Source organism: Anthonomus grandis, chromosome 8, assembly GCF_022605725.1.
Source record: "Anthonomus grandis grandis chromosome 8, icAntGran1.3, whole genome shotgun sequence".
In the NCBI taxonomy this organism is placed as follows: Eukaryota; Metazoa; Arthropoda; class Insecta; order Coleoptera; family Curculionidae; genus Anthonomus; species Anthonomus grandis.
Genome location: NC_065553.1, coordinates 874,749 through 902,718, shown reverse-complemented (window position 1 = coordinate 902,718; position 27,970 = coordinate 874,749). Strand labels below are relative to the sequence as shown.

The following is a 27,970-nucleotide window of genomic DNA, read 5'->3' as shown; positions in this document are numbered from 1 at the left end:
GATAATAAAATCGACGTGTCCTAGCGATTTTATAAAAACCTCACCCGTTTCGAGATAATAGGGGTGGGAAGTTTTCAAATTGACACCCTGTATTTAAAAATCAGTAAAATAAAAAAAAACTGGACAGGGTTACTTCCCATTTCATATTGGAAGAAACTCATGACATAAAACACTTTTCATTTCAGTAAACCTCGGAAAAGAACCGATCCCAGTGCAGAACAGTAGCTCGTCCTCATCAAGTACCGTCGCCTTAAAGTCAGCGATAGCGAACGTCATTTCCGACTTTAAAATTAAACTTTCCAACATGGACTTGCTCCAAGTTGTCCAACTGACCAAGAAAATTGTACCGTTCCTAAGCAAAGACGTCCTAGCTAAGGTAGTAAATGCAGTACTCAATTCACTTGAAACTTATTTATTAGAGCGGGGCAAGGAAGTGTTTGAAGAACTCGACAAAATTTTACCCAAGGACGTGTGGTACATGAAATTCATAAATATGGCGATTTCTTACTTTCGCGAACAAGCGGAAGAACTGGAAAGACGCTATCAGCTGTACCAAATAACTGGCGACCCGCAGTACTACAGCACGATATTCGATAAAGTTAATCTTGATTACTTCAAACGTATCGTAACGTTTTTCGAGTGGGTGGTCAACAATTCGTATTCGGACGAAAAACTCGCGACGAGCGCTTTGAGGAAAATGGTTGATTACGTACACAGCTGGATCGCCGGGATTATATTCGAAAAACGTCAGAGGGACGCCAAGGAAAAGCAGGTAGAAAAACATTCGAAAGAATATGAAGTTCGTAAAGTGTGTTGTGAGTTATGTGAGGGACATTATTTTCAACCGGTTTAGTATATTTAATAGACGCTTCGTTACGGGGGTCGTTCAATAAGTCCTTACAAAAACAGCTATTGCGTTCTTTTCAATTAAATGAATATAAGGGTCATTCTCATTTAAAGTCGTCAAACCAATAGTGAAAATCGTTCATTACAAAATATTTAATATTATGCAAAAAAACAAACAAATCATTTTCTAATCATGTTTTATAACACAATTTGGCAAAAGCAGTGCAAATTTTTTTTTTATTTTACCCATTTTTGAGTGATTCTGCTTACTGAACTTTGTCAGGTTCGTCACTATTTCTTAAAAGTCAGAAAATTAGCCTTAGACCCAGGTTAAGAATTCTTTTTAAAACATTAATTATTGCAAGAAGCCGATGGGTAATTTATTTTTTTTTAGTTTCTATTTTTCTATAAAAAGCAATACCATATTTTATGTGTTTTTCTAAATAGTGACGAACCTGACACTGATGTAACAAACCTGACAATGATGCTAAAAATTGATAGAAAACAAACACATTTAAATAATAATTGTTTTTTTTTATTAAATGGCTCCAATTACAAAAACGTTTAACCAAAAATGTAAATTCTAAATTTAACCAAACATAACAAAATAAACTCTAAATTTTAAGTAACTCATAACAAATAATAAAATACTTAGGTTAAATTAGTTGATGCCTTCCCCATTTTCAAGCCAAAACGGCGTTTTAAACTGTAAAATTCGTTTAGTTGCATTAGTAGGTGCTTCAATAGAACCCACTATATCTTCAAATTTATACCAGATCTTGTCTTCCTTGATTGGCCAAATGTATTTATTGACTCCTACAGAATGCAGAACTTTAACTTCACAGGATTCATCGTTATTTGTATCAGTAACAACGCCCGGATATATCACATTGTTATATTTAACAAGCAGCCATTGATCAATTTTTACATTTTCAAAGGTCACAGGTAAAAATTGTTGTTGTTGAAGCTGTTGTTGAGGAGTGGTATCTTCTGGGTTATCGTCTAAATCTACAGTTTCACAGTCTTGATAATACATCCGTTGCAATGAATGACAATCACATGTTGTAGGCAATTTCTTGCAAAAACACGATAATTCGCGTCCATATAAATCGGACTCAGAATCTTTCAAAATAATTTGACCTACTTTCATAATGCCTTTAGTCATTTTGTAACGATTATTTATTTCTTTTTTGGAATCAAAGTTAATGACATCTTCTAAATCGATCCAATAAAGTTTCACATTTACTTTTCCTTGAAGAATCCTAAATAACGCTTCTGCATCTGGAATGTCATTCCCTTTACAGACAAGTCCATCAGCTACTCTTTTGACTGCAGCCCCAACACCATCCGGAGCACCCTTACCATGCGAAGCCTCTGAAAAGTTCCATGAAGCATTTGAAAATCCATAATCTCTAAAATATGTATTCAAATAAAAAAAAATTGTCCTTGTTGCGGTATTGTGATGTTGGGCCATCACTAAAGAAGTTAACAGTTTGCACACCATTTTGTTTTAGTTCTTCTAAAACAGGACGTAAGTGGGCCCAAATAGCAGGAGGGTCATGCCGAGTACAGGAAGAAATGGTACATATACTTTCAGGAGGTTTATTGTCATAGTAAACTACAACGGTATGGAGACTGGCCTGGTTGTGTGAGGAACCGAAATGCATTGCCTGTATTTCTGAACTCATTTTGCATGAGTAATTTTCAGAAAAATCTATATGTACAGCAGCCTCTTCATAAGTTAGTTCAGAAATACATTTTTGCCTTTGACTGGCTTGATGATTTTTTTTGAAGACATGCCAACAGAACATTGTTTTTAGTTCTGCATTAAAATTTGTGCATAGGTTCTTTAGCATTCCAGATTCACGGATAAGCTTTGTTTTATTAACAAAAAATGTTTTGCCTGATTTGCTCCTTTCCTCTTTTTCAAGTTTCCAAAAGTTCCAATTAACTAATTTATTTGGATCTTTAATATCCGCGAGGATTATAGCGGCCTGATCTTGGCATTTTGGGCAGATATTTTTCATGCAATCTTTTGATTTTACATCACACGTAACCAGCTTACCTACGTTTTCGATGTTGCGTTCTGTGCATATTTTTTCTTTTACTAAAGTATCCAGTTTATGCTGTATATTGGAATGTTTTTTGCACAAGCAAGAATCTCTATCGGAAAGTTTTGGTTTCACAACCCAACAAGGTCTATGCCTGCAAAATGTCGCAAAACTAATTTTACTACAAGGAAACTCTTTGCAAAACTTTTCATAAAGATTTTTAAGGGTTTCCTTTAGCAATCTTTTCTGATATTTGATCTTGCCTCGTGTTACTGTTTGTTTTTTTTCCCGGTGTTAACGTAGTTATGCCATCTCTATTAAAAAAGTCTCGTATTTTTTTATGAAGTGGATGTAAAGTAAGTCGACATCTTCCTTTCCCTTTTGACATTGTAGTTGAAGAATGACATTGGAGTACCTTTTTAGTTCTTGTTAAAAATTTATATTTTTTGACAATGGTTCCACTAGTGGCTCTAGAAATAATTTGCTTTTCTTTTTCGTTGTTTGTTTTTGAGTAATTGTCTTTTATTTGTGCAACTAGTGCAGTTTTTCATAATGAAAAACTAGAGTTTTTTTTACAGTTTCAGGAACATTATATCCTTTGGTATCTTGGATGGCTTTACTGTAAGGACTAGCTGTTTCACTTTTCTGACTCCCTGCCACAACATTCTTTTTCTGGTATCGCTGGCAACGTTTCTTATACTTCCGTAAAGACTGCTTTGTTTTTTCCAAGTCCTTTTCCAAACGCTTGATTTTCCTGTATGCAGCAGTTCTATCCTTGCGAAGTCTCTTTCTTCCGGAAGACCTGTTAGCCTCTAAGTAAGATTGATTTCTTGGAGGTTCATTTACTATTCCAACATCTTCCATAGGAATATGATCGGGCAGGGGTATCGGACTTCCCGGTAGAGTATTTTGCTGAAGAAATTGGTCCTGTTCACGTTCATGTTTTTTTATCTGCCGACTTTTCTGTTGGTACAATCTCCATTTTTTTCTTTGGTAACGCTTCTCCCTATCGGAAAGTTCTTCTATAGACTTTTTGGACTTCTTTGCCCTCTTTCGGCTTTTTTCCAAATATTCTTGTCTTTTTTCGGGGTTTTCTTTCAGTTTTTCTCTATAACGCCTTGCACGTTCAGCCGGTGTTAACGGCATTGCTGAAAATAATGTCTACTTTACTACTTTTAACGTCAGGTTCGTCACGAACTTGTCAGCTGCGTTACGAAAGAATAGTAACGCAGCTGACCGTGACGAACCTGACATTTTATTAAAAATAAGACTATTTGACTATGACCGGCGACCGGTATTTTATTGTAAACATAACCTAACTTTTAGTTTGCTTTGGTTAACAAAATACAATAATTAGTTTTAAGAAAATATAAAGAAATTTAAAGTTATTTGCGTGACGTAACTGACAAGCAATAAACATACTCACCTTAAAGTCACAAGAAAACACTTTTTTAAACACAGTATTTAACTAAAAAAACACTTTCTTTACACTGCGTAGCGACACTATGGTTTCATTTAGCAAGCAGGTGGTTAACTGGAAATAGTAAATTGGTCCATATAAGAATTTTACGCTTTCTTAATAGTAGTGACGAACCTGACATATTTTTTAGAGACAATACTTTGAAAGAATTTAATAAATACGAAAAGCAAAGACGTGTTTCCTATAGGCGAAAAGTTAAAAATTAAATCAATATTTTTTAGTTATCTAAGTAAAGCCTAAATAAAAAACAATTCCTTAACGAAAAATCATGATAGTATGAAAGCAACTAAGAAAGAGACCGTGACGAACCTTGACATTTTGTGACTTTAAAAGATAAAATCAAGATATATTATTTCCTAAACATGTGATTAATCCGTGTTTAGTTTTTATTTTAAAACATCTAATCGACACTTACAAACAAAACCTGAAGAAAAAAGTCTTGAAGACATCAAATATCAAAGTTAAATGAGAATGACCCATAAGTGGAAAACACTCCCACTCATTTTTATTCCATACATCCGTCGGAAAATTCACTTAAGCGTTGCACATTTTTTCCTGAATTTTATGGTTTCAATTTCGCCGCCCTGGAAGCAATTATTGAATCACGTATTTCAGAAACCCCATAAATCCGTTTTTACAAAATGTTCAGATATTAGAAAAAAACCTGTTGTTCTTTTGTAATAGGATTAATGTTGTTGAATCAGTTTGCATAAAAAAGTACTGAATTTTAGCTTCATATATGTTTTATTTTTTTTACTTTGATGGATTTTTGGGGTATCTGAAACACACAAACTTTTCAAGGATTAAAAATTTAAAAAAAAAAGTTTTATATAAACATTTATTCAAAAATATGGGCTTACATAATAATATATAAGTAGTCATCACTCCTCAGGTTGTATTGTTTCATTTGAATCTCCCTGGCATGTAGGAAAATTAAAAATTTCACTGTTAAAGTCTTTGACTTCTTCATTATCTGGTAGACTTACTTATACCTTTCGAGTTTTCTCAAGTCTTGCATCTTCTTAATATTGATAGGAATATGTCCTTCAGGATATGCTTTTGTTGTTGCTATTTCGTAGCCGAAAAGAATGATTTTGCAACCCGTCTATGTACTGTTTTGCAACAATAATTCCATCGTGTTTACTCGAATGAATGAAGTGTCGAAAGTTGGATATTTTAAAAGCAATCTTTTGATCTCTTCGATTGTTTCTGCCCAAAGATGCATTAGAAAGCATTATCTTTTTAAAGTAAGTGAGCCACCAGCTTTTAAAGTTCAATATGTCATCAGAATTCGGCAAAACTACAGTAAATAGGTTCAACCCTATGTTAGATGATAAGCTCAACATCCTTTTAACACGTAAATCCTGTCTGATTTTTTAATTTTCGTTTTAAGAACGAAAAAATCCCGGTCACATGGTAGAAATGAATGTCCTCGTATCGGATAATATTGTTCAATTTTGTTGAATCTATTGGTTGAAACTAAGACAGAAAAAAGTCTAACTATTGTATGATTCTCTTTCTGGACAGCACATGCATCAGAAAAAAAGTGAAAATGTTCAATATTTTTCAATTCTGGATTATTGTCAGGAAAATGTAATAAAAACGATACAACTTCATTAGGCCCGTTAGTTCCTGTTACCTCGTGATACACATACGAAGTTACCCTATCTTTTAGATTATGAATGCATAAAACATTAACCCTGGAGTGCTACACTTATTTTTACAGCGTAATATGCTACAATGGGGTACAGTTGTACCCAAAATAAAAAAGGGCCTAAAGGAAAATATCTGTGCATATATGTAAGTTAAACAAAAACAACGTTAAAAAAGCATTCAAAACATTTACTTATTTTTACAAAAATTTGTTTTATTTTTATTTTTTCTGGTTTTGTTGGTGCTTCCAGTACATCTTTTTTTTTTAGTACATTGCAAATAGTTTGCCGGAGTTTGCGCCTCAAAGTTGCAGTTTCCGAACGACGTTCCATTTGAGCTTTTATTAGATCAAGTGCTAGTTTTTTCAAGAAAGCTCTTCGAAAGTGATTAATAAACTTGGTTTATTAATCACAGAACCATCCCAATGCCCATTGTACGTAAGTCTGTGTTTCAACATGCGTGGATGCTCCTTTTCAGCAGAATAGACTGAAATGGACATTTCTTCAAGTAGTGTTGGTCTAAGAACTGAGTCCATCCACGAACAAAATTACTTTCAACTTCAGTTATACGAAAAGGCAATGGCTTTGAGCGAGTACCTTCAAATTCTTCAACCCATTCTTTAGGTAACTCAACCCATTTATTTTGGTTAATGTTAGCCATATTACGATCGCACTCCAGGTATGAGTGTCCTCTTATTGGAAAGTGCATTTTAATCTTTTCTAATCGTTTGGCATGGTAAACCAAATAATGAACAATCCGAAAAATTCTCCAATTTTTATTCTGGCCCCAGCAGGAGTCGCAAAAAATATCCAGTTCTTTAACGGCGGGATCCAGTTGCACCATTACAAAATAAAAAAGAAAAGAAGAAACTTCATTTGCTCCTTTGCAAGCAACCGTTTCGTCATAGGCATAAAAGTACGACTCGCCATTGGAAAGGACATGGATGTTAAACATACAAAACGTCAATTGCCTTTTGTAATATACGTCGTTTGTGGTAATATTCGGCACAGGTAAGTTCTTTTGGAAGTCCATTGCAATAGATTCTCGACTAATTGACTTCTGACTGTCTAACCGTGACTAGCGTTTTCGAGCATAGAACGTCTTGGCCTTTATCAGGTGTAGTTTGTTTTCTGTTGATAGCTTTCTTAATTTTCCCTCAGCTTCCAGTTTCTCCTTGCTACCATCGGGATAACTTTTGTGTCCATTTTCAATCGTACGAACTTCTGCAGCAAATTGGTCACAAGTGCTGCACGTATCTTATCTAGGATACCCAAAACTTATATTAAAGTTTTCAGTAAAAATTTTGCTGTATTTTTCGTACGACACTTTCTTATCCGGGTACTTTATTTTGTACATATTGTACATTTTTGTGACATTCAACTCAGGTGGCAAATAGGTCCTCTTTGAGTCTTTAAGACTGTAATGACTCATTCGACCTTTAAAAGACCCAATGTGGGCGCAAACTGCGTCAAAGGTGTCTTTAGTTATACGATTTCTCCGGTTTTGATGTTGACCACGACCGTCTTTAGGCTGGACACCTCTTTTAATGTATCGTTGAATAACTTCAATTTTTTTCTTTGAAATTCCATGTAAAGGACGGAACGCCTTACCGGAACTCTATTTACTCGCACACGATATGAATATGAACAGTCATGTAACAGAGCATTTTCTTCAGCTTGTCTAGGCTTATGTTGAAAAACCGTACTCACTTGTATAAGCCCACTTAAATAACTGTTCTGTTCATTTACCGTCATTTTATTAAATTTTGTTATTATATCAATCCTAGCTCTTTCTGTTACAATTTGGAAACATTGTAATCGTCCACCTCACTATTCATATCTGTTTCTTCCATTATTTCAATAATTAAATCACGAAAACTCAGAAATAAATGCCGTAGTAACACCAAGGTTAAAAACAAACATGTACTGACGAAACAAAACGTTTTACGCTGCATAGTATCGTACAGATTCCAATCATAAATTTCAATGTTGCCAATTGACACACCCCCTTCTTTTGCTGTTTCGGTTTGACATTCCCCCTTTTTCACGTGTATCCTATATATTTTTTAAACCGCGATAAAATCTTGACCATCCTCGTTATTGCAGTGCAATTTAGGCTGTAAAAAAGATCATATTGAAAGGTGCATCCAGCGATGCAAAACTGAAAAATGGAGAAAATTGACATTCCCCCTTTTTCTCGTGTAGGGGAACATGGGGTAAAATGAAACACAAATTTAATTTTAATTGTTTCTCTTTTTCGATATAAGTCTATTAGGTTTAAATGTGTTTTAAAAAATGTCCTTCGGTACTAGGAGTACATGTATAGAAGTATCAAGAGCCTTATAACTACCTATTTTGTCCAACAGACTATTGAAATTTAGGAAAAAAATGTTTCATTGTGCCCCACCACTGGGGCACAATGGAACAAATATAGGGGCACAATGCAACATACCTAGATTACTATATAACAATTAAATCGCTTTAGAAGTATTCCCAATAAAAGACCTAAATATTTTTAGAATTTTAAGTACAGCCAAAGAGCGAAATAATTAAAACGTTGAATATAATCATTAGCCAATATTGGTAAAGTCGATTCCGAAAGAAATATATTGTTTTTGGCGTTGGGTTGATCCTGCAAAAACTGGGTTCCCTAAAACCATCTTAATGCTATTTTCAGCGACTAGTGATACGTCTGGAACTGATGGCTCTACAAATTTGTTATATCCTTTTTTTTTAAAAAAATTTATCTCGTAATCTCCATTTGTATCTTTTCCTTTTGTAACAATTCCAACGTAGAACTTGTTATTGTGTCGGTTTAATTTAAATTCCACCAGTACATAATCATTTGGCAGAGGTGACCTATCCAGATTTACGAAATGATCTTCAGTCACGATGAAAAGGCCTTCATCGTCGTCTAAGTCGTCATCAGTCTCAGTGTAGACTACATCTTCTTCTTCAGATGATGAGTGCTCCTCTTCGATTTTTTTAAATTTCTTTCTAGCATCTTTGTCAAAATCCGTTATTTTTCTTTTGGCAGTTTCTTTCTTTGATGCTGATACCGCAATTTCAATTTTATTGCCAAGTGCGGTCATTTCCGGGGTACTGGTTGCAATCATACTTTTTCCTTTTGCTCGAGCCTTTCTGTTGTTTTTTCTATTGCCTGCCTTGGGAAATCCCCTAAAATCTTCAGATCCACATAAAGTATCTCCGTTATTACTGTTGCAAGTAGAAGTACTGGGGTTTTCAAAGTCGTTATTGAAGCTTGAGGTATTATTGGCAGATGCTTCGATTTCCATTGCTGAGTTGTTTGTTTTTTTAACAGGAGTATTACTTGGCGAAGAATAATGCTCTTTTTCTTGACTAGAAGTAGTTGGTAATTCGACCATTGGTCGGTCGGTAACATAATTACATAAATAATCGGCATCGGTAAAAACATGTCTATCGTATGGGTAAATTCCTGTTTTCTTAAAGGCCGCGGTGATGTTTGATGCAGTCATTCCTCTCTCGTGAGCAATTTTTACAAAGCCAGCAACATTGTAGATAGTTGCTGTTTGGCCAGGATGCTGCATCATCCAAGTATCTATTGCAGCATTGTAATACGTTTTAAATGGCTTAAACACACCCACGTCTAACGGTTGCAATTTATTGGTGGAATGTGGGGGAAAAGTTAACATAGTCACTCCATTTTGTTTGCACAAATTAAGTGCCTCTAACGACAAATGACTCTCGTGATTGTCGCATAAAATTAGAGTGGGCGATTGCATGCTACTTTTTGTATGGTGTATAAAATGGTTTATAACTTCAACAAATAATACTGAAGTCATCCAGCCGGACGGATTTGCCAAACCAAGAGTACCAGTAGGGGCTTCCTGCACCATGTGAGGCTTAAAGTGTACGCGAGGAAATATCATAACGGGGGGAATAAAGTTTCCACTTGCTGAGATGAAACAACAGGTTGTGACGTTAGTACCTTTTTCAGCACTAGTGCACTTACTAACTTGCTTGGATCCTTTTTCGGCAATTATTTTTTGGGGTTTTTGAACTGTGCATGTACCTGTTTCATCCAGATTAAATACTCGTGTTCCATCTGCAAAGTGAGGATTTGCGTAAACCTTTAGCAAATTATCAAAAAGTGCATCTACATTTGCTTTTGTGAAAGATGTAGCCCGGGACAAGCTACATCCCTCAGGCGTTCGTTGACTAAGCGATGGATTTCTTTTTAAAAACCCATAAAACCAATCTTGTCCTGCTGATTTGTTAACGTCCCATGATTTTGGATGTTTTATTTTATTTATCACAGCCATTTCATAAGCCACCTTCTTGCATTCAGTTACTGGGAGACCATAAAACATTTTGGAACACATTAGCAAATATTCCTTTAGTTTATTTTCTTGTTCCACATTAAACACTTGTCTAACATTGTAGTTCGGAACAAACTTTAAATTTCTATCACTCTCATTGTTTTTTTTCTTTTTCACATACCTGGATAATGTTACGAAGTTAACGTTTTTTAGTTCTGCTGCCCGTCTGATGGAGTGACCTTGACAAACTAGCTCGACTGCAGCTTTCATGTCATTCTCAAGAAACGAACCTTTATTGGTTTTTCTTTGACTGGAATAAAATAGAAAAATATTCGTAGAAAAAGAAAAATAATTACACGATTTAAATGTTATGGGGCACCTCGAAACGTTTCAAAGAGCCCCGTCGAGTAATGTTTCATTGAACCCCAAACGTCCATATTGTTTATTTTATGCCAAAATAAAAAAATACAAAAGGATTAGAAAAAGGAAGCGGTTTTAAGGAAATAAAGATGACGAGAGCTGGTAGCGATCGAAGCGCCACTGACAGTAACAGATTCTCTTTTAGCCGCAAAAATTTAAAATGAGAACAATGTTTCAAGGTGCCTTGTGTTTCAACGTGCCCCGTGTTCCCCTACCCTTCATTTGATAGTATCAAAATTATTCTAAGGAACGTAGTATATACAAGACTATACAGAACACTAAATAGGACGAACAGTATTTAAAAAGGGGTGCGCGTTAGTGTCATTCATGTTTTGTTTACATTTTATTGTATTATCCTTTAAGCAACACAGCCACTTCCCTCTTCCAAAAACTAGTGTGTTCAAAAATTATATTTCAGAAACACCAAAATCCCTGGAGTTTTTGTTTTTCTGCAAAACATGAAAATTTCAACTGGTATTAAATGTTTGTAAATATAAAGAGTTTTGGGGTTTTTGTTTAACTTTAAGGGTATATACTATGAAAAATTACAGAAAACTGCAATATCATAAATTTGTGACTTTTATGGTTTCTGAAATACGTAATTCAATTAGTGTGAATACCTTATTGCTCATAAAACCAATAGATCCTATTTCCATTAGTAATTAATCTGGTTTCTAAAAGTACGTGCCTTAATTAAAAACCTATAAAATATACAGGGTAGAAAAATCACTTCAATTGTTAAGAAACTCCCTGTATGTATAATGCTTGTAATTTTTGTATTGTTTTGTTATTTTTAATCAAGTTTTGTTATTATTCTTTACTTAAAAACAATGTTCTTTCTTTTTTTCAAACAAATTTATCAGTATTTGCCTATTTAAACAAAAAATATATATATTCATTTAACGATTTTTATTAGGATATGGTTAGAATTAGTAATTGTTATATGGCGCTTTATTAACTTAAGAAATGCGCTAATTTTTATATGGCACCTTTATGTAATTAATAAAATATTAAATTAAAAATTGTCTTATGTGTTTATTTCTCTGATCACAAATTACTTTAAACCGGATGCCGACAAAACGGAAAAACGATTCCTGTGACTTCGAGAAAGTGGTTTCAGAAAACCGCATGGATGTTGATTGAATAAGTATCACTTCTATTTAAAGTGAATCAGTATGACCTATTTCGAAACTCTTGGATAAGCTCATATACAGTCAACTGAATTGGCAGTGTGGAGGGTTATTATAAATATTAAAATGGCATTCATTAAATCATGATAAATCATACAGTGACGTAATTACACTAACTGTTCTGTCCATAATCAGGAATTTAATGTAAACAGAATAATATTTAGAAAAGACCGAGATCGAATATTTACAGGTAAAAAACAAGGTGGAAGTGTTTTATATTGGCATGCAAAATGAAATAGGGATGAAAAAGTAGTATTAGGTTGGTGTATGTAGGTGGTAGTAATGATGTGTGCCAAATTTCAAATTTTTATACAGGGTGTCCCGAAATTACATCGCAATATTTGACCAGCCGCATCTTTGTCTAAAAATAAGACAAAAGTCCATATACAGTATGGTTCAAAAGTGCATCGTTTTTAAGTTACAGGGTGTTTTATGAATCATGTTAAAGATCGTTTTTTGTTAATATATCCGGAACGCCTAGTTGTAATCTTTTGAAATTTTCAACATTTACTATTGGTTTTATTAAAAACTGATATTGCAACCATTTTTGCCAAAATGTATACAGGGTCGTGTAAAATAAGTGGTCGGTAAAGTTTAAATTGTTAAAACTTTTTTCTAGCAACTCCGTTATAATTTTGGTATTAGAATTGAAAAGAACAAACATTTTTACATAAAAAAGGTGCTCTTGCCTAATTTCGATAGGAGCTTCCGTTTTCGAAAAAATTAGATGTAAATGTTTTGCAAAGAAAAAGCATATAATCAAGATCATCCCAATGAATATCATGCAAATCATTAATAAATTGAACCTCGTCATTTAATTAGGTAGGTTTACTAAGAACAGGAAAAGAGACAGAAACAACTTTTCTCTGAAATATTAACGCACACAAGTGTCTTATGTACACCTAGGCACATATCTATTTTTTTTTGTGAAAAATACTTTCTGTTAATTTATGATTTTAATATAAGTGGTAGGGAGCCAGGGTGTACTGATCCCTCCAAGGAATAAGTTTTTGCTCCTGATTATCAAAAATTGCTTGAACCTGCTACTATAATTCTCCTCAGCTGTATTGAAGTAGAGTCCATAAAATGAGAGAATATGCCGGTGACGTCAGACTTCGCGCATCTAAGCTGGCTATCGTTAAGCGTAGAAGAAGAAGCGTAGAATTCTAGCAGATGTGAAAGAGAGAGATGCATGTATTCACGGTCAAGTAAACCTAATCAGGGAAATATGGGGCCTCCCCTTTATTGATTTTTTGGTTTAAATTTAAGTTTGTGCGCATTTTACGTCACCGGCATATTCTCTCATTTTATGGACTCTAGTTCTCTGAATGAACAACCAGGTCATAAAGTTAAAAAAAAGATTTATAAACCCTTTTGAATGAACCACAAGTAGTTTATAATTGCCATTTAAATTTGTGGGCTAGAACAGACCAACAGCAAATAAACATGTCCACCATCTTCATGGGTAAGTCAAGACCACTGGAACTTGTACTCAGCAAGGTTTGCAAAAGAATTTAAATCAATATCTTAAGCTTGAAATGACAAATGGTGAAAAAGAAACCACTGCAAAAGTTGTGAGAGGACAACATTTATTCGCCCTCAAAATTTTAACTTTTTTTACACCTTACAAGAGAAAAAAATAACATTATGCGATGCTGCTCGCATTCGAAGCTATCCTGGGCCAGAGATCGGCGCATTCCTTCGCCACCGGACCTGTGATGGCGGATCCCTTCATTTCTCCCTTGTTGTTCACTATGACCCCCGCGTTATCTTCGAAATAGATGAACACGCCATCCTTCCTGCGGAACGGTTTCCTCTGCCTGATCACTACTGCCGGCATGACTTTCTTACGGAGTTCCGGTTTTCCCTTCTTTACTGTGGCGACGATCATGTCTCCAGATGCAGCAGCTGGCAGACGGTTCAACCGTCCGCCGATACCTTGGACTGCGATTACATACAGGTTCTTTGCCCCTGAAAGTAGTGAAATTATGTTAATGAGAGAAACGCCACACATTTCGAGTGTAAAAGTGTTTAGGTCCTTTTGCACAAAAGTTATTACACAATCCATCTTTCCGAATTTATTGAGGTCCAAAAAACACGTTATTTGAGAGTGAACTATTTTTTTTTTAAATTATACTTATTTACATGTTTAGTTTTACAAACACCAGAAAACAGTAATTACTTGTAAAGAAACAGGAACAATAATTAGGAATTTAGTTAATCTAATAAATCTGCTCAAATTTCTTATAATAATAAATCCACATCTGGAACTGAAAATATTGCAAACATGTTTGCAAAGTATTTTAGTTCTGAGTTTGTTTCTTATTTGTCAATTAACCAGGTAAAGTCTCCACTTAAAAACTACTTTTGCAATAAATTATTTGATGAAAAGGAAATCTTAGATACCATTAAAAAACTTAAGAGAAAGAAATCTATATGATGGATTGCCTGGCTATGTTATTAAGAGCTGCAATGGTATATTGGAAAAACCTCTTATTCATATTTTTAATCTTAGTCTACAATCTTCAGTATATCCAAAAGTTTGGTGTAGAATGCTAACTTGACAGACACACCTAATACAAGTGTTAATGATAGGGTATTTTTGCCTGGTTCAGTGGGTTGTGGTGGCAATAAAAAAGCAACCCCAAATTATGAAATGGACATAAATACATAACCTGAACATCAGATTAATCCTTTTTATTCTACCATGTGTCCAGATCAAATTACTTAAGTTGCAACCAGTCAAGTATAGTAATGACAACCAAAGATTTTAGAACTAATGGCACAATCACCAATATCAACTTGTTGGTTCTCAATATCCAATTAGTTAGAAATAAGAATGACGAACTGTATTTTTTCCTTACTAGTATAGCTTTGCAGATATTTTAATAATAAGTGGACATTGGCTAAAGTGTTTTGTCTTGAATATTATGTCTCTAGATGTAACAGATCAAATTTGGTCCATGGCAGAACTTTAATTATTGTGAAGGAATGGACATTTGAATGAATTAGATTTTTTAAATGTTGATAGGTTTAATTACTTGCTAGAAGAGAAATACTTAATTTTCTATTATATTTTGTAAAAAAATATGTATATCATTGGTATTTATAGAGCTCCAGCTACAAGCTTTCGAGTATTTTTAATTAAGATGGAGGTAATTTTGTCCAGCATCTTGATGAATGTGAAAGTTGTACTGTCAGGCGAGTTTAATATAAATTTCCTTGAACCCTCCAGAAATGATTTAAACGCTTTACAGAATTTATTTATCTCATTATTAAAACTTAATATATTTTCTGATTATATTGATATAACAAATAAACCTAATTTACTTCATAATGCCTTATTATTAGTGGCCTTGGCAAAAAACATGTATTGAAGTAAGAGACTGATTCAATCCCTCCTTAATTTATGCCGTAAAAGTTTCTTGATCCCCTCTCATCCATTCTTAGTGAAATTATGCAATAATCCAGTCCTATCATTAAATAAGAATCAAGTTCATAGAGCTTATAAAGGAAACATTAAATTGAGGTATCCTTTGCTTTGACAGATGAATATTCAAAAATTCTTATTCTCTTTAAAACAACGCCATCTAAATCTACATCAGATTGCATAAAAGGATCAATAATTCCTTTTAAGGCAGAAATATATTTGCAATGACAATTCATTTAATACATCATTTCACTGCATAATGATAATATCTTTTAAAATATCTTATCCTATCTTGTTCATGCTTAATTTTTAATTTCCTTGACATCTGTCCTCCAAAATACTTGTTGGGATCAAAGAAAAAAGACCACACTGCAAGCAATGAGGTTGGTATGGCACTGGGTCTCTTGTTGTATGGCCCCTATTCAATTCCGTGTTCATCTTACAAAAAAGAGGCAGTGCAACATATCCTGCCGCCCATTCTTTATAAAGGGTAAAATTCTTACATTACCATGTATTTTGATAATGGCTTACTTCATAGAAAGGACATATACTCTTAAGTCTGTGGTTTATGATAATATAAAAGAGTTCAATCATCTAGCCATTGAAATTAGGCAAATTAAAATACTATAAAAAATTTAGGGCTAATGTGAACAATATGCTAATTATGTATGGATTTTGGGTATATGGATCATGCTGATTTAAATTTATTCGATTTATTTTTTTAAAAAGCTTTATGATAATTTTAATGAGACTTTCTTTGTCTGGCTACTTTTTTGTAAATAGTCCACTTTTTGTACTCAGTTTTGCTTCAAATTTATTGACTATATGAGTATGAACATATTGGTTTTGTATGGAAATATTATTAGTTTACATTAAATTGCATGTTTTCCGATAATATTGGAATTGTGTGTATGGATCATCACTTGTGATTGAACAGGAAGTAAACATATCTTTTCTTGTTTATTTGATTTTTAGCTTTGTCAAAAATATTTATTGTTATGATAATAAAGCATATTTTTGACTTATTAGTTCAGAAGCAATGTTACAGTATGGAGTTTTGTGTGGATGCATGTAAATTGGAATCTGTATATAAAATACTACTGATTAAAGGCAAGTATGCTGCAGTAATTCTGAATCTTGAAAAGATGAGATTTGATCTTGGTCATCAGCAAAAGTTATGAACTGCCTAAATCAGATTGGAAAAATATTGTGCAACACCCCATATAGGACTTAAATATGTGAGACTTATCTCCTTAATATCTCCATGTCGATGGCTTAAACTGTAAACCGGCTAACTCCACTTTTAACGATTTTGAGATTTTGGCGCCAACCTGTAAAGGACATCTTACTACATCATATATTAAAGCAGCTAACTCCCAAAAATTATTACTTTCTTGTAAATCGCGCCGCACGTATACCAGCTATCTCCATTATAGCAAATATCAACATTGCAAAGCGTCTAACTCCCGGCTTAACGGTCATAGTCCATGTTATTTTACTATGACTATGCACGTGGCTTGATCGCTCTCGTTTTAGCTCGTATGTATGTTAAAAATTGCAAGTTATTATAAATTAAAAGTAATTTAATTACTTTGTGTTTGCCGGGTAAGTGTTTTGTTATCATTTTAGTAAATTTTCTCTCCGATCCTAGCTTCTATTGAAGGTTTTTTTTTAGATTACATGGAGTTAGCTGTTTTGTATAATATAAAACCTTTGCTCCAAGTAATTTACATTGGATATAGCCGTTTTTCTAGTTATTACTTTTTTAAAATTTTAATTAAGTAAGGGTCGATTTTACAATTGTCAATATTATTTTATACAAAGCGTGTCAATTGGATCTTAAAATTAATTTATAAAATAATATTTTCAAAAATTGCTATTTTTAAGCTCTTTTTATTAACGCTCATTATTATCCTTAATATTTTTAAGTATTTTAACGTCAAATAGATACAGTTTAATATAAAATTACAAAAAACGACCTTCAGCGGAAGGCCAACCTTTTTCTTGCTGATCAAAACACGTTATTATAGTAACCGTCAACGATAATATTCTATTTTGGTCACCTGTCAAAAGAAATAACTTTTCATCTGTCAAACAATATAAATAGCAAATGGATGGCATTATTTGACAGATGGAAAGCTGGTATTTTGGCAGGTAACCGAAATAAATTATCGGTGACGGCTACTGTACTTTAAATGTTTTTTTTAGATTTTTTATTCTAAAAATGAGCTCCCGCACAAAGAAAATCATGGCCCTAGCTAAACAAGACACTCAAAATAAGCAGGTGACGTTGATTGACCGTTTGGAAAATGAGCCAGATTTTATAAACTCGCTACCAATTGAATTCATTGATGACCAAAATATGACCCAAAATGATATAATATTCCCTTCTTTTGAGTTCGAATCAGAAGAGTCATCTATTGGAGAAAGATCGGGGTTAACTTTAGGGCAAACATACTATGTCTTAGACAAACTTGAAAATAATTCTACAATGATTATCGATGATCAATCTTCTACATTTTCAATGGCTGAGATGGACAATTTTCAACCTGATGATTTTCCTAACATTAATTTTAGTAAACATACCCCAGAGGGTCAACCTATAGAGCATAAAGATAATGACGTAGAAAAGCAGCCTCAATTCAGTTTGTCCAATACTGACACGACAACCAATGATAAGTTAGGTAGCAAAATTGACGACAGCGAAGCTTCTTTCGAAGATAATATTAGTGATGAAAGTGTTTACGCACCGCGTTTAGTAGATTATTCTGAAAGCTCCAATACCTCCGATTTTGAAACTGAGATTGAGGTTTCCAAAAGAAAACGAAGAAAGAGGTGTCAGGTAGACAAGAAAACATGGGTTTATGAGAAGAACCGAAAAAATAGAGAAAAAGGTTTAAAATATTTTGGTAGAAAGCAGCACAATGATACTTGGGATAATAGGGTTCCAAAACCTCCCAGAATCCTTAAGGAGAGGTGCATGTGCAAGTCACAAACAGGAAAAATATTAAGATGTTTTCTTATAACAGAACAGGACCGACGAAATATATTTAAGAAATTTTGGGAAATGAATTGGGGCGAAAAAAAAATTTTTGTTGACAGCTTGATACAGATTATACCCACCAAAAGGCCTAGAGATAGAAAACATGAATTAATCTCAAGAAGAAATTCTTCTGTAATTTACAACATGAGAAAGGAGGAAGAATTGGTCAGGGTATGTAAAACCCTATTTCTAAACACATTATGCATAGGGAAATGGTGTGTTTTAAATTGGAAAGAGTCAGCAAAAATTAAGACAACAGGGATTCAAAACCAAAAAGAAAATATAAACAGTATAGCAACTACTTCTGCATTATCTAAAAATAAATCATTTAAAAAGGAAAATGAAGCTATGTGTGAATTCCTAAACTCTTTACCGACAATGGAGTCACACTATTGTAGGAAATCAACAGAAAAAAAAATATCTTTGGACTGACTGGTCATCTAAAAAATCGGTCTATGATGCTTATGTAAAATGGTGTATTGAACATAATGTAAAAGCCCTATCTGTGTGTACATTTAACAATGCTTTTGATGTTAAAAATTTTGGGTTATACCAACCAAAAAAGGATCAATGTTCGATCTGGTTTTCACATAAACTAGGACAGGTCGACGATGAGCAGAAGTACAATTTACATATTAAAATGAAAGAAGAAGCCAGGAAAGAAAAAGAGTTGGATAAAGAAATAAATTTTGTTTTTACTATGGACCTACAGGCTGTACTTTTATCACCTCGTTCTAATGTCTCCTCATTGTATTACAGAACAAAATTGTGTGTTCATAATTTTTGTTTGTTTAACCTAAAAAGCAAACAGGGAGCATGCTTTTTATGAAACGAAACAGAAGGCGGCTTAAATGCAGAAGAGTTTGCTTCAATTGTTTTTAAATTCTTGCTAGATAAGGTCATCCCTCAAGTAAAAGAAAATAAAAAAATTATTTTGTATAGTGATGGATGTACGTATCAAAATAGAAACATAACAATGAGTAATGCATTACTTGATTTGGCTATGACCAACAACGTCATAATAGAACAAAAGTTTTTGGAAGTTGGTCATACCCAAATGGAGGTAGACAGCATGCATGCTTTGATGGAGAGACAAAAATAAAATCATAAATGTCCCAGCGGAATATATTCCCATTTGCAAAAGAGCAAGAAAAGTGCCAGAGCCATATGACGTCAAGTATCTAACCCACACTTTTTTTAAGAATTTTTGAGACATTAAGTTCCTAAAAGCTATAAGACCCAGAAATATGAAAGGAGATCCAAAGGTAGCTCTGTTATTACTGTATTTGAAATATTTATTTATATTAAAGTAATATTTTTTTAAGGTTACGGATATAAGAGCCCTGCAATATAATCCTAATGGGGAAGTATTTTTTAAATTGAGGTTTGGAGATTAGTGGGATGTCATTCCACAGCGCTGTTCACAACTTGCTACGAAAACCTGGAATGAAATGCCTGGTTTGTACACTGCTCGAAGAAAAATAAAAAAGAGAAAATATGATGATTTACAAGCTCTAAAAATAGTTATTCCTTCAGATTACCACAGTTTTTATGATATATTATTTGAAAATTAATGACTGCTTATTTCACTTTTGCTCTAATAAAAAAATCTATAAATGCATAAATGCCTCGTTTATTTATTTTTATTCTAGACTCTTAAAATTTGTTTTATGATCCTCCTGTAAAATTTAGTTTTTCCGAGTTAGCCGGGTTGCAGTCTAAGCTGTCGATGTGTCATCAGGAAGTCCACCAACCAACCAAGCTCTTTTGCCAAAAGGATTGACTTGTTTAATAAACACATAATGGTTAACCCTATCAGACTATAGAAGTAGAAATATACTAAGTGAAAACCTTTTTTTATGATGTTGTTTTGGGCAATATATTTACAGGTACACATTTTGGTACCTTGTATCATATGCTGAAGTGCCTACAGGAACACTGCATTTGTAATAGGAATGAAAAGGAAGCCTCTAGTAGTAAGAAATATTCATAAGGAAAATTTAAAAAGTATTATAGGTTTTATTAAGAATAGCATCGGTTTATTAAATGTTATGCCTAATATCAACACCTTTCATAGTGATAAAACTGGCTTAGATCGTTAAGTTTAGAAGTTGAAAGCTCTTTTAGTTGGTTTTTTAAGCAGGATTAAAATTAATTGGGTATATTACTGAAACTTTTTATATACTTGATCTTAAGTATATAACTGTTGCAGATCTTTGGAGATTCGTATAGGAGCCAAAAACTAAGTATGTTTTATATTAAAGAAAAAAACTACTTACCGGTATTGTCAGCGCAGTTCATAACTGCCCCGACGGGCAAACCCAAGGAAATCCTGAATTTCGCTCCCGCGGAACCACCACGTCCTGAAAAACCAAACACAACATCAAAACATTGAAATTACAAACTGTTGGAGGATCCATTTTTCAAAAATATGGCGATGTAATTTTAGTTTGGGCTATCGTTTGTCCAGTTTGATAATTAAAAACTTGATTTTCTATGCGGATTAACTTAATTTTTTCGGATTTTTTTCACATTTTCCTAAAACCTTACCTCTCTTGGACATTTTGAACGGATAAAGAAATCTGACAGATTATTCGATTGACAACATCAACTATGACAGCTGTCAACGTTTAGTGACACTAATGACGTTTTGTGACAATTGACTGTAAAAAGCTTTGGGGACATTTTCGGAGCACAAACTAAGGTTGAATTTGAATTAAAGAAATCTGACTCATAACGCAACAATCATAGCAGTGGATTCGCATAATAAAAATATTTTTATTACAATTTTTTATATGGATGGTGGGTGGTCCATACCGAGATTATTAACGAGGATAAAAGTAACCAAAAATGGGAGACACTTATGTAATTTATTTATTTATTGATTATAAATAAATAAATTGGGGAAAACCCCAATAAATATTACAAACTTACAAGATTCTAAACACAGTATATGGTTAATAGTAGTGGTCATATAATATAAAGTACTAAGTTCAAAATAAGAGAGCATAAACAATAAGAAAATATATAAAATCATAATATAACAACACAACTATCAAGCTAAAAACTTATCACAAAGCAAGAGGTCTTTTCTCTTGATTGATAGTGAAATTATAAATGTGAATACCAGGATGCTTATTTAGAAAACTCATATAATGACCGATAGGGCTATGAATTCCATAGAATTAGAATATTCTCTTTCTAGGAACATTGAAAGTGGCGTGATGTCTAAGCCCCTGATATGGAACATTATCACCATGTACAAGGTGTAAAGGGAAGTGATTCTCAATAAAACTGTAGTCATGGTAAACCATGGCAATATGAGACCTATAAGCATAATGTTTCAAAAATATATGTTGAACCCTTTCAAGAGTGTAAAAAATGAGTTTGGTAATTAAGGAACCATACCACAGAACAGTATTAGAAGACTGATCTGACCAGGGAACAATGAACGAGTCTGGTTGCCTCAACTGAGAGAATTCCGAGTCCTCACGGCCACATTGTAAGTATACTCCACAAAAACCAACCCTTCATCAAAGGTGACACGTAGGTCCTTTATAGACGAGACATATAGGATGATTATTAATTGTATACTTGGTGATATTTAGACCAATGCTATATTTATGCTGCACCAAGCGGAAAGGCTATCCAAATCATTTTGCAAAAGCTTCTGATTACTAATACTTTTCAAAATTTTAAGTCGTCAGCAAAAGACAAACATTTGTTATTTTTAGAGCAAGTCGAAATGTCATTTACAAAAATATTGAAAAGCAAAGGATATGGATGTCCACCCTAAGGAACACCTGATGTGACTATAATTAGGTCAGCAAAGCAGCTGCTTATATTGACTCTCTGAACACGCCCCTCAAATTAACTTTTAAACCAATTGAGTATGAAAACCCACAGACAATAATTTCTGACACAAAACTTTATGATCAATGGCATCTACCTGCTTACGTTCTTCCATTAGGAGCAAGAGATCAGATTGATAAGAAAACAAAATTAACAATTTCGTTCTTTTGGGCATTTTTAAATATCGGGACAATAATACTTTGTTTCCATAGTGATAAAAAACTACTCTGGAGCGAGCTATAAAATAATATGAAGAGGGGCAGTACAATGGGACACACGGATTTCTTTAAGAAATAATTAGGAATACTATCAGACCCTGTGGCAAGTTTATTAGGCAATTAAACTATATAGTTATAAAGATCAATGACAAATTAGAAACATTAAAATTAAAACCAGCAGAAGCATTGGTATAACATGGTACATACATATTCAATGTTAAAGGAAGACCCATTGTTATTATCATCACTATCAGTAAAAACAGATTGAAAATACTGCTTAAACAAATTTGCTGTGTCTTGACCAAAGAAAGCAGATTGGTCTCCGTAATAAAAAGAGTTGGGCAAACTATGGCTGAAATATTTGTCATTTATATACTTCCAAATGGATTTTGAATTTTTACTGCATCATCAATGCTTTTGAAAACATCTTGTCGGACTTGCATTGTCTTATTTATTTAATGTAACACGACGTTTCGGTTGGTAAGTATCTCCAACCGTTATCAAGTGTAAACTGATACTTGAGAGTTTACACTTGATAACGGTTGGAGATACTTACCAACCGAAACGTCGTGTTACATTAAATAAATAAGACAATGCAAGTCCGACAAGATGTTTTCACTGTACCATTGTCTACCATCTTCAAAAATCAATGATTTTAATATATTTATTATAACAAAATTGTGAAAGATATTTATATTTAGCTCTAAGACGACGGAAATGTATGAAGTTTTCAGAAACACCAAGCATAAGCCATGATGTACATGGTTGTGTAATTAATGGATTTCCCCTGATTTGTAAAGATTTAAAAAGATCAACATAGGCTTGTGAGAGCGGATGCAGTATACATAAAGCATGCCAACCTAGAACAGAGGATCTCAATATGATCTTCAAACTTAAATCTACTGTTAATGAAGTAAACCTAAGAATTTAATAAAATTATTACGACTAGCGATTTGCGAACCCAAGGAAATATCTAAAAGGTTGATCCCTTTGACACATGCCTGACAAAAATGATTTTAACTATTTCAAATTCAAACCTCTGAAGTTATACATCTCTAATTTTTGCTGTAGTATTTTTTGTGAGACACAGTCGAAGCCTTTTGCGAGATTTCAAAACGCTACTGCAGCTGCATGCCCAACACTTGTGTTCTTGGCACACTGAAAAACCAACTTGAACCTTATTTAAGAGATATTTTTTTTCTCAAAATACATTTACCCTATTTTTAAGCAGCTTTTTCGCAATTTAGAGAGTGAAGAAAGTAGAGATATAGGTCTGAAATTAGTAGGAGGTTCCTCTCCTTGCTTACAAATTGGAATAACTATAGCTTGCTTTGATAGAGCCGGAAAGTCACTAGCCAAAAGAGACGTTCATTTTAATGCATTCAGCCAATGATAACAGTGCTGGTGAAGGCTAATTTGCTAGAACTTTAATTGGAATGTCATCCCAACGTGAAGCACCATTATTTTTACTTCTTTTAATGTGTCCACGATGAGTAGTAAAATGAATCTATCTTATTGGCATTTAACTTAAAAGAGTCTTGCATTTTAGTTTTTTTGTAGAAAAAGACATGACTAAATGAACCATATCTCCTTTGACCGCAATTTTTATGTTTTTGCGATAGATTTGCTTGTAGAATTTAAAATAAGGCATAAAAACTTACGTACCTAGTGTGTGCAAACATCTCATATTTTTGGAAGACACTTTTAATCCCTTTATAATCCAAGATTCTTTAGTTTTAGGTTTAATATGCACTTTAGGGAATTTATTTAGACTTCAACAAGCTTAAGAGAAAAGAATGCGAAAGGTTGATTATTCACACAGTTTTCCCAATTGATTTTTAAGCATCCCTAAGAGAACGCCTTTTTTTTTAAGAATAGGACCACGTCTCTTAGCGGTTATATCTGCTTTTCTGGTCAAATTGACAATAAACTGTTTCATTAAACCTCAATAAACTGCTAACAAACCAGGGTTTAATACAGAACAGGATACAACACTATTAAAACTTAAATATACAGAATCTAAAATAGACGTTGAATTTTGTTGACACTGGTAAAATCATTGACATGCATCCTCAAACTATGTGAACCTAACAACTATTTAAGTAGCTTATTCGCTAATCTTTAGCTTTCATCTGCGTAATTAATATTAAAATCACCTCCTACAGTTACAGTTGAACGAGGTGGCAAGTCACTTTTTTAATTAAAAAGAAATGTATGCCGACAAGAATTTGGAGAACGATATATACCTACAAATAAATTTAATAACTCATAAGCTATTACAGAATATTCTGCAATTAATCAACAAGTTAATTATCATTGAAATAAAACCATGTCTATGCTTATTTAACTATTTATCTGCCAGCGATTTTATTTCCTACTAATTATTATTTATCAAGTTAAGACCAGCTTTCGGCTTGACAACTAAACTAAACTACGTTTAAGCATCATTATTATCCATTATTAGTCTGTTATCAATGAATAAATCATACGATATCTCTTTGGCGCCTCGATTGGATCGCATCGCAGCATCCAAATCGTTAATTTTAAAACGCATTTCGGTGCCTCCGTCTACGAAGTCGCGTTCAACTTCAACCGGGAGCCCGTTGAGCCAGATTTCCAGAGTTTGACGCTCTAAAAGTAAAACGGCATTGATTAAAAGTGATTGTCATTTGAATACTGCTTACCGAGAGCGACAAAATATCTTTTGCCCTCCAAAACCACGCTCCAGGACCTAATGGATTCCGATTGTTTGTCCAGAAACTTTTGCAGAGGTTTCCCATCAACCCAGAGAGCGTACGTAAAGTAAAACGGCGGTATCGGGTCCACTCTTAATTCACAGTTAGCTTCTTGTTTTCCGAGTTTAAATCTTATGTCGCCAACGAGTTTGAACATCCAATCTTTCCGTAGAACTTCCTTTGATGGGATTATTGATACAATTTTTTTAAAATATTTTATTGTTCTTACCTTTCCATCTATTCTTAATACTCGTTTACCGGTGGTAGTGCCATGTTCAAATTCAACCAAATGAGCACCATCTAACAGGGGCACACTCCAATAAGCCACCACGTCCGATCTGTCTTGAGAATTAGATTTTTTTAATGTTGCTGAAGTTTGACTCATTTTAAATTTCCTTCTTTACATTAATATTCACAAGTTAAAATTTAAAACAAAGATTTTTTTTTTCTTAGCCAGATTTAAATGAATTACTACAATCAAAACTACTAATAATTAACTTAATAAATTTATGAATATATTGTGCCAGTGAAACGTTTACATTGTGAAGTATCCATGACAACTTATAGAAATACTCAGAATACATAATCGATTTTAAGTAAGAAGGGAATGTTTCAGTAATTCGGATAATGAAACTGCACATTGGTTGGTTATATTGGCAGTATGTAATGTTTATGGTAACGAAGGTGTCCCAAGTAAATAATTTTAGTAGAAAATTAAAATATATCTAATAATTTTTATAAAAAAAAGGAGAAGAACAAATTAAAATATTTTGAAAAGTTATAAAAACCAAATCGCATATGATGCAAAATAGGGTTTCTAAAATATCTACGACGTCCATGAAAAGTCAACAAAAAAATGTACTGAATTGATCTTTAATATCTACGTTATGGAATGTATAAAATTTCTTATAGATAACCCAGATTTATTTAAAAAATTAAACAAATAATGACTCTCATAATATTATAGGTATAAAGAAAACGCCACTACGGCCATAAGACGCGTTTAAATTTTAAAAAAAAATGAATTACCTAAATAGGATCTGATGCATTTATTTTTACCTTTTGTATATGATACCATCACAACAATTGTTCAAAATGTCTTCCTCCAACCTCAATACACCGATTTAAACACGCCTCACATGATTTCGGCGAACTACACTAAAAATTTGATCCTCGTTTTGAATGATTTCAAATGCTGCTGTTATTCGTCCAATTAAGTCTAGCTCTGATTCTACTGTAGTTTCGTAGACTAAAGACTTTACATGTCCCCACAAGAAAAAATCGAGAGACGTTAAATCGGGTGACCTAGGAGGCCAAGAAATTGCTCCACCTCTGGCAATCCAACGGTGCCCAAACCGCTGAGCCAAATACTCGCGTACTTGTACAGCAAAGTGAGCCGGCGCTCCATCATGCTGAAACCACATTTGCTGTCTAACGTTTAGTGGAACATTTTCAAGGAGTTCTGGGAGAACTTCCTCCAAGAAACGCAGATAAATAGGTCCTGTTTAGAAGGTATGGCCCAATTAAATAATCATCAACAATCATGTCCATACGTTGACAGACCAACGATTCTGATGTTTTTTTGGAAAAATTGCATAAGGATTTTCTTCGTCCCAAACATGGCTATTCCTACTATTAAAAATACCGTATCTTGTGAAAGAGGCTTCTTCGGTCCACAAAACATATCGTAAAAAATTTGGTTGTGCAATGATGAATCCAGAAGCCATTGACAAAATTGAACTCTAGGATGATAATCGGCTGCAGTCATACCTTGAACTTTCTGGAGTATCCAGGATGCTGTCGTTCGGAATAACGTTTATGAACCGCGATGCTGCTCGTGCATTGCAATTGTTGCTCCGTATGCCAAATGCATATCCGCCAATTCTTGATTGGTAAAGTTTTCCATTAGCAATAAATGTTTAAAAATTGTAAGCTATAAAATTTTTAAACATGACATTGAGAATTGACATTGATAAGCGTTGATTTTAAACAGTTGTTGTTATGGTATCATGTACAAAAGGTAAAAATAAATGCAGTAGATCCTATTTAGGTAATTAATGTTTGTTTATAAATTTTAACGCGTCTTAGGGCCGTAGTGGCGTAGTGACGCATTTCAGGACATGGGTTCCTATACTCAAATGGATTCTTCTGTTGCAGTGAACAACCCCCAGAAGTTTGATCCCATACTTCTGAAATACCCTGTATATGTTTTTGTAACTGTATATTTTTGCTTGATCAAATGAGGAATAAAGCAAAAAGTTAAGTATTGTAGCCCTTTTAATGTTCGTTTAGGTGTGAATTAAAACATTCGATGTACAAAAATTGTCAATTGATATATTACACACGTTTACTATACATATCCTTTTCTTTTCAAGAATATTCAGTTCAAAGCCCGCAAGAACGTCAATGGCGAATATAAAAATTGAAATTGTTTCATGGGAAAAACGCTATGGATGCTTAGAACCTGTGTATCAAATTTGTCTAAAAACGTAAGTTTTTGTTCTTTCAACTTCAACACTCTGTAGCGTAAAATCTGTAGGACATATGTTCATAGGAAGTTTTTTTACTAGATTTCGTTTAAGGAACACCCTCCTGAATCTTGTCGCAATATTAAAAAAACACCCTGTATATGACTCCTCTGTGCTGCTTCTTTTGTTATTCTGATAGAAAAGTGATCATCGTTAACTGACTTTTTATTTTTTAGACTCATTATAAGTTTCTTTTCTTGACTGGAGTTATATACATATATCGA

General features: G+C 33.5%; 3 protein-coding genes across 3 annotated transcripts in view; 1 reads left to right on the top strand and 2 right to left on the bottom strand.

The window, feature by feature from the left end:
* LOC126739502 (uncharacterized) overlaps positions 1–11,775 on the top strand; it is a 77,205-nt gene extending 65,430 nt beyond the window's left edge. Inside the window, exon 12 of the mRNA XM_050445215.1 lies at positions 186–11,775. Coding sequence (XP_050301172.1) covers positions 186–853 — 668 coding nt within the window. The 3' untranslated portion in view covers positions 854–11,775. The remainder of the gene's footprint in view (positions 1–185) is intronic.
* Positions 11,776–13,512: 1,737 nt separating this feature from the next.
* On the bottom strand, positions 13,513–21,043 carry LOC126739537 (60S ribosomal protein L23). The gene is made up of 3 exons (XM_050445284.1): positions 20,964–21,043; positions 20,693–20,776; positions 13,513–13,911 (listed from the first exon to the last, which is right to left on the bottom strand). Exons 1-3 carry the CDS (start codon positions 20,974–20,976, stop codon positions 13,586–13,588), a joined length of 423 nt encoding a protein of 140 aa, XP_050301241.1. The 5' UTR covers positions 20,977–21,043; the 3' UTR covers positions 13,513–13,585.
* Positions 21,044–24,821: 3,778 nt separating this feature from the next.
* On the bottom strand, positions 24,822–27,849 carry LOC126739535 (fas apoptotic inhibitory molecule 1). The gene is made up of 3 exons (XM_050445282.1): positions 25,448–27,849; positions 25,168–25,396; positions 24,822–25,114 (listed from the first exon to the last, which is right to left on the bottom strand). Exons 1-3 carry the CDS (start codon positions 25,601–25,603, stop codon positions 24,921–24,923), a joined length of 579 nt encoding a protein of 192 aa, XP_050301239.1. The 5' UTR covers positions 25,604–27,849; the 3' UTR covers positions 24,822–24,920.
* Between the last annotated feature and the right edge of the window lie 121 nt (positions 27,850–27,970).